The sequence below is a fragment of the Ambystoma mexicanum genome, chromosome 5q, assembly GCF_040938575.1.
Source record: "Ambystoma mexicanum isolate Mex_15411 chromosome 5q, UKY_AmexF1_1, whole genome shotgun sequence".
NCBI classification, from domain to species: Eukaryota; Metazoa; Chordata; class Amphibia; order Caudata; family Ambystomatidae; genus Ambystoma; species Ambystoma mexicanum.
In genome coordinates, this window is record NC_090933.1 from 988,339,353 (window position 1) to 988,352,122 (window position 12,770).

A 12,770-nucleotide genomic window follows, 5' to 3' on the forward strand; every position below is an offset into this window, starting at 1 on the left:
CTTGTACAGTTACTTACATAGGAAGGACCTCTCCCTTCCCCACAGTTGTTCAAATTAATTTCCTGCTTTCCTTGTACTATTCCATTTCAATAATGGTAACGTATCCTATAACTGCCTGCTTTTTTTGTTTTCAGCAGAGTTCCTAGAAGACCTGTTAGGCTCGGTCTTTCATCTGATGCCCCTCCTGCTAGTTTGTGAATGACATACAGGGGAAAACTCTTACCCTCCTGTCTAGGGAAGGTGGGTAGTAGATGTCAGGGAACCAATGTGCTCGGTATGTATGGTGAAATCCTCAGACTTTCTGAACTGTGTGAGCCAGCCTGGAGATTTGGAGAGTAGAGGTAACCGTGTATAGAGGAGTGGTGTTGCCTGTGATGGCATGGCAAGGTCCACAAACAAGAAAAACGTGCAGACACAAATATAAGGCTTGCTCTCCTCCCCAAAAGGCTGGTTTGGAACATAAACCTTGCTACCACTCCAACGTGAGTCAAGTCCATCCTGTCTTCAAGGGTAAATGCAGAACACCCCCCACAGACCAAGACGACTACCACTACACAAACCTGCAGCAGTCCTGACTGGGACTGCAGCCCGCAGAAAGGAGGAACAATGGCTTTCTCCCACCATTAGTGGGAGAGGGATGTTTCAGATCCATGAGTACTGGCAAACATCAATGAAGGCTACCTCATAGAATTTGCCGACAGCCTCCCATTGACAGGCCCCTGTAAAATGCAAGTTCAGCAAGACATTATGAAGAATATGGTTCTGCATGACGAATTGATGATGCTTCATCAGAAGGGTGCCATTCAGGAGTTTCCACTGCTGGAGAAGTAGAGCGATTGCTGCTCAATCGTGTTTCTACTCCCAAAGAGGTCCGGGGTTTCAGGCTGGTCATCAACATGAAAGAAATCATGCCTTTGTAGAGAAAATCCCATTCAAGCTGAACGTTGAATTGGATTATTCTACTCACCTTGCAAGGAGACTTGCTGACATCCATGGACATGATGGAGGCATATTATCACTTCCTGGTCCATCCCTCAAATCATCCTTAGTTACATTTTGCAGTGAGCACAGCTCACTATAGGTTTTTGGTCCTACACTTAAATCCAGAATCTGCACCTCAGATGTTCACCAAGACTGTGGCCTAGTTGGTAGGCCTGTTGCACAGGCAGGGTGAGGATCTACACAACGTGGACAACTGGATAGAGGGGTCATCCAAGTACCTGTTGCATGGTTAGGTCTCTCATACCTGCAACCTCCTCCATGCACATGATCTTTTGATGAATGTCACAATTTCAATCTGACTCCAACTCAGAGAAAGTTCATACAAACTTTCTTCCTTACAGAAAGTGGAGTGGTCCGTCTACCAGGGGACAGGGCTGTAGCATAAAGGAAAGCTGTTCTTGACTTGTGTCAGGTCTTTGACACATCCACCAGGACTTGTCTGCGAGTCCTGGGACTCATAGCACAACAGTTTTTGTCACTCCATCGTCACACTTCTACCTCTACCTGTATCTTTTATCATCCCATCTTCATTGGGCATGGGAACTCTGTACTTAAAACTTCGAAAAGAGGATCCCAGTATCAGAAGGCCTCAAGACCCTGCTACAATGATAGTGGATCCCAGAGAAAATTTTGAGGAGTTTCTTGCAGGGGCTCCCATTTCCACAAATGCAAGAACAGACAGTTGGGGGGGGCTGTTTTAGGGTTCAGGAATTGCCCGGGTGGGCAAAGACCATACAGAGTGGAATGTCCTTCAATTGCAGGGTACTGAAGGGTATGTTCAGAACCGTGCAGCTGTGCTATGGGGCCAGACAGTCCTGGTAAAAACTGGCAACTCATTGGCCATGGTATATGTGTACAGGAACGGTGCCATAAGGTTTAGACACTTGTAATGTATTGCCTAGGAACTCAGCTTTTTCAGAGGGGCCAATCTGATGATCCCCAGGGCGGTTCACATGAAGAGACTGGGCAACTATCTGATGGAGTCATTACTTTTCAACATCAGCAAATTGGATATTGTATCCAAAACCTCCAGCCACCTATCCTTGGCCTGGGGTTCTCCCAGGATAAACATGTGGACTGAGAGAAATTCCTCTTGCCCCTTTTTTGTCCATGAGTAAGAGTGGAGGGCTTTGGAGAAATGGATGTTCTCTCCCTACATTGAACAAGGGTTTTTCTATGGCTTTTATCCAGGCAACTTAAAGCCCTGTGTAATAAAGAGGATCATGTTCTGCAGGGTCAAGGTGATCCTTGTCACACCTTGGTGGACCTAGAGGACTTGGTTCACTCATCTGATGGAGTTGGCATCTGCTATCACCTCTGGTTCCACTCGTCCCTCTGCTGATTCTCTCAGTTGGGCAACAACTGGCAATGGGTGGATTGGCTCTTGTATGGGAAGTTCTTTGGCAACATAGTCTAATCAGTGATGTCTCTCTGATTTCCAAATCTACTTTAAGAGCTTGACTCTTCACTTCTACCAGCACAACTGGAGGTTGTTTGTGTCCTGGTATTATCAGGTCTTATCAGGTCCTCCTTCTGGAGTGTGGGAGCATGTAAATCTATCAGTTCTTACCCCCTTAAGTGCCAAGGACGAGTATGCTCGTCCTTTTTGCATAGATTTGCATAATAGCCTGGCATAGGATGGGTTCAATCTGTGACTGGACAGTTATTCACTTAGGGCCAGTGGGGAGCTATCAAGGCTTTCAGGGAAATCTGATGAGGGGGTGGGAGGGCTGTTGGGGAGATGTCAGAATTTGGTGTTGTCTCCTTAGGAGTTTCTGAACTGCCCACCCCGAGTTAGCTCTCTCTCCCCACCTTGGAATTTGCCTAAGGTCTTGAAGGTTTTTCAGGCCCACCCTTCATTTCCTTGTAATCCATTAAAATCACATTTTTGAGCTGATCAATGGCTGTTTTAATCCCTATTACCTCAGCAAGACATCTGAATCAGATTGGACCCTTTCTATGGCCCCATTCTTAATTAGTCAAATCTCTGTAGGCATTCCCTCTTCATCTTGACCCTACGTTCAGACCTAACATAGTCTCTTCCTTCAACATGTCTCAGCAAGTCATCATCCACTCCGTCCTGCTGAACTGTCACAGTAGAAGATGCCACCACGGGGGCCCACTTCAATGCTGCAGTAATTTCCTGAAATTTCTTGCAAGGACAATGATCTTCTGTAGCTCCAATAGCCTAATTATAAACTCTGGCGTCTCAGGCAGGAGTGGGGGCAAAGCCTCTTCACTCTCAGTCGATGGCTAAGGGAAAGAATCGCCATTGTGTACACTCTAGAGAGTTGCCTAGTCCCTGGCCTGGGTTCAGGATCATTCCACTAATGGAACTGCTGAATCATGGGGGAAGGCAAGGAACTTACATCAACTATGGAAATTTGCCAGGATGCCCAGCCGACTTTTGACAACCCATACCTGTTACATCTACACAATCCAGGAAAAGGGGAAATTGCCCATGCTGTTTTGGAGGCTGTATCACCTTAATGTTTTTCTTTTCAGTAAAAGTCACAGGGTGTATCCGTAGATGGTTTCAATAGTGTTTTGTTGTCGACTCGATTTAGGTCTAAGATATGCTTCGTATGTAACGACTGGGGGGGACATAGCAGGAAGTCGAGGTAATTTTGTGGTTACTTAATGGTAATCTCCATTATCCCTTTACACCTAGTTATATTCTCGTTCATCCCAGTACTTATGGCAACCCTCTCTGTCATGACATGAGGATGGGTCGCTTAGACAATGTGTGATGTCAGTAAGTGATATGGTAAGTTCCTCTTCAAAGGAGAGGGAGGGGGAAAAGGAAAACAAGAAATGGATCTGTGAATCTCTGTGGGGAAGGAGGAGGGTCTATATATGTAAGTATTGGGATGTGGAGAACGACTAAGAGTAATCATAACCAGTAAGTAATCGCAGCATTATTTCAGTTAAAATCTGTCCTTTTAACTGAAATAGTTATCTGCATACTTATCGGTGTACTTCCTTAACACAATGAGTGAATACTAAATCTGTTCTTACTTTTTGCAGTGAGTATACAAAGTACGTCTTGTTCACTTTGTGTCTTACATGCCCTTTTCTTTTTGCCCACAGTACTCAATCAAGGGAGAGATGGAGAGTAACTGAAGCAGACCCAAAGAGAAGATTCGCACAAGAGACTTCAGAAAGGAGCACTATTTTTCAAATACAGCATTCCTGTGTTTTTTCTATTCTCCACACATTCATTTTTCGAAGCATTTTAGATATCTCTTAACGAGTCGTGCAATCCATTCAAGTCATTGTGTGCTGGTGGCTCTATGGATATGGATTTGTGATTATGGGTAATCGATTCTTCCTGTAAGCATGGATAATACAGCAGCTTGGGCTCAGGCTTCGCTAATGCCCATTTCTCACATCCTGGGCAGCGCGCTAAATCTCATGACGTGCCTGCAAGGAAAGGAAAACGTGTGTAAATCTCTTGTTCATTGCAACTTTGCCAATAGTGGATGGGCCTGAAGCACTGGAGCACTGGAGCACAGCCGCTGTTTATTCGGCTACACTTTGAGTACATAGGATGCCCTTTTGTTGTTTTATTTTCTATTGTGCTACTGAGCTGTGATTAAAGTGCAAACTGTATTTGTAAGTCATGAATAAGAATAATATCAGGTTTTCATGTAGCACTCTGTTCCATATTCCTTCCTCTTCTAAGCTCTGTAACATTAGCTGTTATTATTAGTCAGTGTAATTGGACATGAACACGCTAATTGTACATGAACTCTCGTGGTTGTGTATGGGTTGTGATACATGCTGATATCATCTTGCTAGTCAGATGAGAGAGGATTCCTGTAACCACTGCGCTCTGGAAACAGTAGCACGCTGGTCCCCGGGGGTGTGGGGTGTTGTATTCAGGACCACGTTACCATGTTAGAGTGGGGCGTGTACCTTTTAACGCACAGCGTGCATGCCAACATTTCACTGCTCCGGGCCCTCATACGCCCACAAGGCCGGAGTGCTCAAAATCAAGCTTCACAGCCTGCCACCTAGCACTGGCGATGAAACGGAAACAGCCCAGGCAGCAGGGCACACCAAGGGCAACAATGTCCCCTGTATGATGCAGAGCCTCAGAAACAAGACACAAAGGGGAAAATAGAAATGCACATGCACTCGGAAGTCGACCAGTTGAGCATCTTCACTACAGCATATGGTCAATGTCTACCCCACCACCACAGCAAAAATAAAAGTAATTTGAAGAGCCACAACCAGTGGGCCTACCACCAGATCAGTGGCAAATAGTGTGGGTGGCTCCTCACCACACCTGGATATTGGACCAGGGCAGACACGCCAGGCCCATCCACCCCTGACAGACAGGTACCCACCTTCAGCCCAACCCCCTGACACGGGCACAGCGCGTTGGGCATGGCAATAGCCCCATTTGACCTATATTCTGAACCATCATCGGTTGGGCCCAGATGAGCCCTCTGGATCAAAAAATTCGAGATGTCATGGATTGCATGATGTTGCCACTCCAAGGAAAATGCGGTCTCACCTATTGCTAAATGTGGGGGACAGCACACTGCACATTTTCAACTCATAACCAAGTGCTGTAGACGATGATGAGTATAAGGCAGCAAAAGACGCTGTCACTAATCACTTTATGTGCCAACTCAACCTGGATTATGAGATATTCAACTTCTGCACGACAGTGCAGTGTGAATCCGAGACATTTGATGCATACCACACATGACTGCATCGGTTGGCCCTGTCGTGTGAATTTGAGGATATTGATAAGGAATTCAGACGGCAGATCATCAATGGCATGCACTCTGAGAAGTTACGTAGAATCATAATGAGTGAGAAAGGCATCCCTTTACCCCGCATACTGGAATATGGTCACCAAAGAGAGCTCTTACATTCCAGAGCTGCCCACATGAACATGACCCTGCAGAAGTTGCAGCTGATACAGCCTCCCACAATTGTGTTGATCACGAACCGGCCACAACCGAGAGGGGATGACAGGGAAACTAACCAAGCTGCAGGGTAGAACCCCGGAATACCGGGCCCCATGTGCAGCACATGCGATCGCCCAATCACTACGTCTAGGTATGCCAGTGGGAGAAGCAAGTAAAGAAGAGAAAAAGACCCCTATGTGCCATACAAGTGGGTGAGCAAGATGTTACGATGACCATCGACACTGGGGTATCAGGGAATGTGATGCCCCTTGAGATACTATGATGGATGGAGCCCCAGCCAGCACTGAAGAACACCAACATACATCTGTATGCATACTGCAGCAGGAAACCGATACCAGTGAAGTGGCGGTTTCGCACAGCACTCAGCAGGAGAGGTAGACCGATGATACATTCCAAGATGTACGTCGTGGACGCAGGCATCGAGTGCCTACTCAGTTGGAGCTCAGCGGAGGAACTAGGGCTAATCAAATTCATTTGTGATATCATGGATAACAATTGAATACGGGACCTGTTAATGACGCACTCCAGTCTACTCCAGGAGATTGGGTGCCATAAAAGGCAAGGTAGTCCAGTTACACATTCACACAACAATACAGCCACAAGCAGAGTCACACCAGAGAATGCATTTCCACACGAGGGACCTGGTCACACAAGAATTACGTGAGCAGCAAAGAGCCAGAATAATCGAAGAAGTGACAGGGCCCACACCCTGGGTCTCCCCGATGGTGGTGACGAAGAAGCCCAAATAACCAGGGAAAATCCGAATATGCATTGACATGCGTCTCCTGACCGCTAACATCATCCGGGAGAGACACATCACCCCAACTCTGGCCGATATTATTGCAGACCTCACAGGGTCCAAATTCCTTGCAAAGATAGACTTAAATGTGGGCTACCACCAGCTCAAACTACATAGGTTCTTGAGGTACATCACAATGTTCTCGCTGCACTTGGGACTGAGAAGGTAAAAGCGGTTAAACTTTGATATCTCTTCTGCAGCAGAGGTTTTCCGGCAGACCATATAGACTGTCTGGCAGGGTCTACCAGGAGTCCTGCATGTCAGTGACGACATCCTTATTCATGCAAAGGACAAAGCAGAACACTTATACCGACTGGCAGCAGTCCTCAAACGGCTAGACGAAGCAGGTCTGACCATCCATAAGGACAAGTGTGAGCTCCTCAAATTAGAGCTGACCTTCCTTGGCTGTGTTTTCAACAGCAGGGGCGTATCCGCAGACCCCTTGAAGGTTGCTGACATTAATGGAGCGGCACCACATACCACAACTACTGAGGTGCGCAGTTTCCTGGGGATGGCAATGTACTGTGGGAGGTTCATCAACAACATGGCCACGCTCTCAGAACTGAGAGTGGAGCAAGCCATGTCAAGAAGCATTCACTGGGATCAAAGAGTCACTGTCCACCAGTACCACCATGGTATACTATGACACCCACCTCCAAACAGAGCTATATATGGACAGGAGCCCAGGAGGGTTGGGAGCCGTCCTAGTACAAAACTCCCCCACAGGGGAGATCCGACTGGTGACATACGCATCCCGGGCACTGACCCCCATAGAACAATGCTACTCACACATTGAAAATGAAGCCATCGCCCGCCTGTGGGGGTGTAATTACTTTCACCTTTACCTGTAAAGTCAGAAATGTAAGACCTACACAGACCACAGGCCACTAGTCTCCATTTTCATTTGCTCGGCACCCCACCCCCTGGCCCGGATTGGGAAGTGGCTCTTGCAACTACAACAATATAACTGTGACCTCATCTACCAAGCAGGAGCAGACAACTCTGCAAACTTCCTATCCAGGAAACCTTGTGCCACCATGGCAGCAGAAATAACTGAATCTTCTGAAACAAAATTGACATATCTGCCTTGTCATTCAAGCAATTAAATCAAAGGCAGTCGGTCTGTCAGATATAGTGGAGGCCACAAACAGTGACCCTTGTTGCAACCTGTTGGAAAATACAATCCTGTCAGGAGAGTGGAATGTTTTTCTACAGCACAACCACAACCGACCACAGCTGCAAAGGGCTTCTTGGCTGGGGTGTTCAAGGTCCGCCACAAGTGGCCCTCATGAGCGAGGGGCTCATACTGCGGGACACGTGTATACTGGTGCCACCTTCTTTGCAGGACAGGATTGTCGCCCTCGCACATGAGGTCCATCAAGGCATCGTCAGGACGAAGGCACGAATAAGGAACTGAGTGTGGTTCCTGCAGGTAGATGCCAAAGTGGAAGCAATCATATCCGCATGCTTTCCGTGCCAGGCCAAAGGAGCACCACCAAGGCCCGAACCAATCAAGTCTGCCCCGAGAAGCACCTCAGGATGGGAGGCGGTCAGCATTGACTTCTGCACAGTGCAGGAAGGGACCTACCTCCTCGTGGCCATCGACGAGTACTCCCGGTACCCAGACGTGGAGGTAGTCCCCTCAATGGCGGCGGAAGCAGTGCTAACTGGGCCAGGAGAAGATGTTTGCAATGCATGGACTACCCAAGTCTATAAAAAGCGACAATGGACCCCATTCTAAGGGGGTTAGCTCGCAAAGTATCTGGGTGACCTTCAAATAGTACACCACACCATCACTTTACGGTTGCCCCAGGCGAACGGGGACACTGAACGGTTTATGAGAATGATCAACAAAGTTCTCCTGATTGCGAAGGCTCAAAGTCCCCTTGGAACTTTGAGCTATAGCGGTTCCTCAGACACTACTGGTTGACACCCCACACATCAAATGACAACCCCCCAGCAGACCTCATGTTCGGGACAGTGATACACTCCTTCATACCACACCACCACCGCAACCGGGAGAAGAGAATGGACAGACAGAAGACACATGCAAAGTGTATATGAGTGAATGAACATATGAGTAACAAGCGACAGGCCAGGGGGTGTTCCGGTGTTCGTCCTCCAGAACTCCCCAAGAACCAAATTGCAAGCCCTTTTGACACCACCCCTGGGACGGTAACCCGACAGAAAGGTACCATGATCACAGCTGGCCATGACAGGAAGTCGATAACAAGGAATGCAACATGATTCAAAACGATTCCTACAAAAGTGTGGAGAGAAAACCTGGATCAACCCAACAGAAGAGTTTGGGAAAATGAAGAGCTAAACGAAGCAGAACTGTGTCATGAGAGAGGAGGGGGGCACACACCCGGCTGAAGGAGCAGCTGAAGCAGAGAAACTGATCCCAGCTCCAGAAGAAGCCCAGCTGACCAGCACTTCCCCAGACCCCGTGACCCGGCAGCATGGCCAATACCATCTGATGGGTGTCCGATGCCCCAAGGGAAGTGAAGTGACTATGGGCCTCATTCTGAGTTGGGCGGTAAGGGATACCAGGCACCGGTAACGAGACCGGTGCCGGTAATCCCTTACTGCCCAATTCCGAGGTCCCTTAGAGGGAACCGCAAGGGACGTTTGGTTGGACCACACATTCTTTATGGGTCCCGTTAAGGGACCAGGGCGCTAATAACGGGCCTGCTCTTCGCAAGCCCGTTATTGGCGCCCTCCCCATTCCCATTGAGCCTTACTGGGGCTAAAATGGGAATGGGGAATGGTTGGTTCAATGGGGACTTACCGGTCCCTCCAGGGTCGGAATGCACCGGTAAGTCCCCATTCAACCATTGAACCAGACCGGTGCCGGACCCTGCATTGGAGGCAGCCATGGCGCAAATAGCGCCATGGCTACCTCCAATCTCGGAATGAGGCTCTATGTGTGCTAACAAGGGACAGCTTGTGTGAATGCCACCAACTTATTTGTTATTAAGGGGGAAGAAGAGGAATGTTGTATTCTGGAGCACGTCACCATGTTAGAGCGTGGCGTGGATAATGAGCGTGGCAACTCAGCGCTCTGGGCACAGAGACGGCAGTCCCAAGCATAAACTCAAGCTGGCAGGTGTCCCTCTCAATGCGCGCGTGCCAGCATTTCCTGCTCCGGGCCGTCATACGCCTAGAGGGCCCGAGCGCTCGCATTCAGGCTTCGGAGCCTGATACCTAACATGGTGTTGCCAGGTGTTTGTTTCATTCCTGGGCTTAGGCTGATGTATAGTATTGATTTTCTGTGTTTTAGAATCACAGACTGTGAAGAGGTCAGGAAAGTGCAACACGGGGTAGCGTTACTGACATCTTTTCCAATTGCTTACTCGAGAAGGTACGGATGACGGGGACTCCTTTAAATGTGTAGATTAAAATTACCCCTTTTTTTGCATCTATTGATGGAGCTTTGCGATGATGTATGTTTTAAAAGTGTTTTGCTAAGCGTTCACGAACCCTCAATCCACTAAATAGGTCTGTACTTTCTAACTCACTGTGCTAGACGTGTATGTATATAGTGGTTTGATATTATAGTTGTGTTGAAAGCAGTCTGGTATCGAGCGAGAAGCATAAAGGTAGACCATTGTATAACTTCCAAATATGTAGTGCTGCACACACACAAAACAATTGCCACGGTTGTCCTTACAATTTCCTGCTGTTGCAGACTACGCCAATACGTAATGATAAGTTATTTATATCACGCCAAAGGTCTATATTCTCCAAAGCGCTTTACATAGAACATAGGTACATACAATGTCGTCCAACCGAAGCCGGTACTTGTTTATCGAACTTGGAAAGATGAAAGCCTGAGTTGGACTTGCCGGAATTCCAACCTGTGACTTGCAGATCCCACACAGATTTCAGCAGCAAGCACTCAACCCAATACGCTATCTTACCAGCAACACCAACACTCATGCGTATGCTGTCAAAGGATGCCACACTTCTCACACGAGTGTTTGTCTAAAAACACTAATGTAAACCCTTAATATCCATAACTGTCAGAAAGCTGAGAATTATTTTAGAAAAAAAGGGAAATCACTCGTGTGTTTAGCATGGGTGGTTTTGGCAGTCTCTTCCTTTTCTACACTGAGCTTTTTTGGACCCAATGTATTAAAACGCATGTACTGTACAGTCATACGCAGTCAGTTCTGATTGGTGAAAAGTGACATCTTGAAACTGTTTTTGAGTGTTTCTTGAAGCTTGCTGCTTGTAAGTGTCAGTGCTACTGTCAGAATAACGAAGATATTGTTCAGAACAAAAATCTACTTAATTCTATTATCCGTAGTACAAGAAGTGTCTCGTGTGAAGGGCGCTAATTGTCGTATCACAATATTTTTAAACTGAGAATTAAAGTTTAAACTTAAAGCAAGTGTTATTTTAATTGGGTTTCAGAGTACACTTTTTGTCTGCATGTTGCCTTTTCACCAGCTTTAAATCCGGTTCATGGAAGACGTTGCAAATTTAAGAAGCAAGCTTCATGCATACTATGTGTGAATTAGGAATCTTTTTTGGGGGTGCGAGGGGGTTGACTGCAGAGTGGCTCAGTGTCTTATGTTTCCAAACGCATACGCCATCTAATGGTTAATATAGAATTCTGAAGTAAATATCAATTGCAAACGCAAGTGCATGAGTGAGCGGGTCAGTGAGTAAATCCTCTTGTATGTCCACCCTTAATAACAGAAGCGACTCAAATCATTTAAACCAATGAATACAATAATTCGTTATACTTTTTAAGGCTATCAGCAGTGTTTCCCCTGAACAAAAATCCAAAATGAACTTACCCTTGATAACCAACATGTTTGAGAGCTGGTTCTAGAGCATTTTCAACCCATTTCAGAAGACCTCACCCAAACCATAATGTCGGTGGGGTTGCCCTGATTTTCCCAGAGGGGGTCCCTTCTTCCCTCATACCCACCCAGCCATACTCCTCCTTCGAGAGCCTGGTCTGCAAGCTGGTCATGTCCCCTCTTCCTCCCTGTCCACTGCCGCTATCTACAAGCCACCGGCTCCATCTCCTTTTCCTCTCTGAATGGGTGGATTTTGCCTGCTCTCTCCTCACTTCTACCACTAAACTCCTTCTCATGGGTGACTTCAACATCCACCTTGACTCCTCAATCACAGCATCCACTCTCTTCTGTGACCTTTGCACCTTGCTCTCCCTCTCCATTCTCCCCTCTGGTCCTACCCACTCTACTGGACACACTCTTGATACCTTGATCCACACTGATCTTCTTCTCTCTGCCCCACTCACCACCCCACTCTCCTGGTCAGACCACTCCCTTCTCTCCTCCCACCTGCCGTCTGACCGCCCCTCCCCCAATTCTGCCAACCCCATTCACGGACATCGGACCGATGAAATGAGTGTCAGCTGCTGCCTTCCCATCCACCTTTATCCCTCACTCTCCCCAACTGCAGACTCTACCTCTGACTCTGATTCTCAGTAACCTCCATCTCAACATCACTAACACTCTTGACATTTCTGCCCCAGTCATTAGGATCCACCTGAAACATGCCTCCAAGCGTAACACCTGGTATGATTCTGAACTTGCAGTCCTGAAACCCAAGTACAGAGCTACCAAACAGAAGTGGCAGACCTCAGGCAAACCAGCCTATCACCTTCTCCAAGGGCAAAATCAACACTTTATACTGAGAAAAGCGCCCACATCCAAGCTTGTGTCTCTGGGCTCAGGACATCCTGTGCACTCCCTCTTCCCTTTTCACCCCTACACTCCCCCATCCTCCTGCCGCCTATGGCCACCCATCCCCCCTCTGCCTTTCTCTCCTCATTCTCTCGTATCACATCCGAAGAGGTCACTAGAGTTGTCCGCTCTATGAAGCTCTTCTCCAAACAGGTCCCCCCTGTTTTTCCAGAACCATTAAGGACAATATCGGCTCCCTTGCCCCCACACTTTCTGCAATCACTCCTTTGCTACAGTATCTTTCCCTTCTTCCCTCAACCACTCTCTTTTGCGCCCCCTTCTAAAAGTAACTCTGCT

General features: G+C 47.5%; 1 protein-coding gene across 2 annotated transcripts in view; it reads left to right on the top strand.

Annotated features, from left to right (window-relative positions):
- Positions 1–11,147, top strand: part of TRHR (thyrotropin releasing hormone receptor) — a 636,504-nt gene extending 625,357 nt beyond the window's left edge. For both annotated transcript variants that reach the window (XM_069621508.1, XM_069621509.1), the window contains one exon: positions 4,093–11,147. In XM_069621508.1, the coding sequence (XP_069477609.1) occupies positions 4,093–4,125 (33 nt within the window). In that variant the 3' untranslated portion in view covers positions 4,126–11,147. The remainder of the gene's footprint in view (positions 1–4,092) is intronic.
- Positions 11,148–12,770: the final 1,623 nt, after the last annotated feature.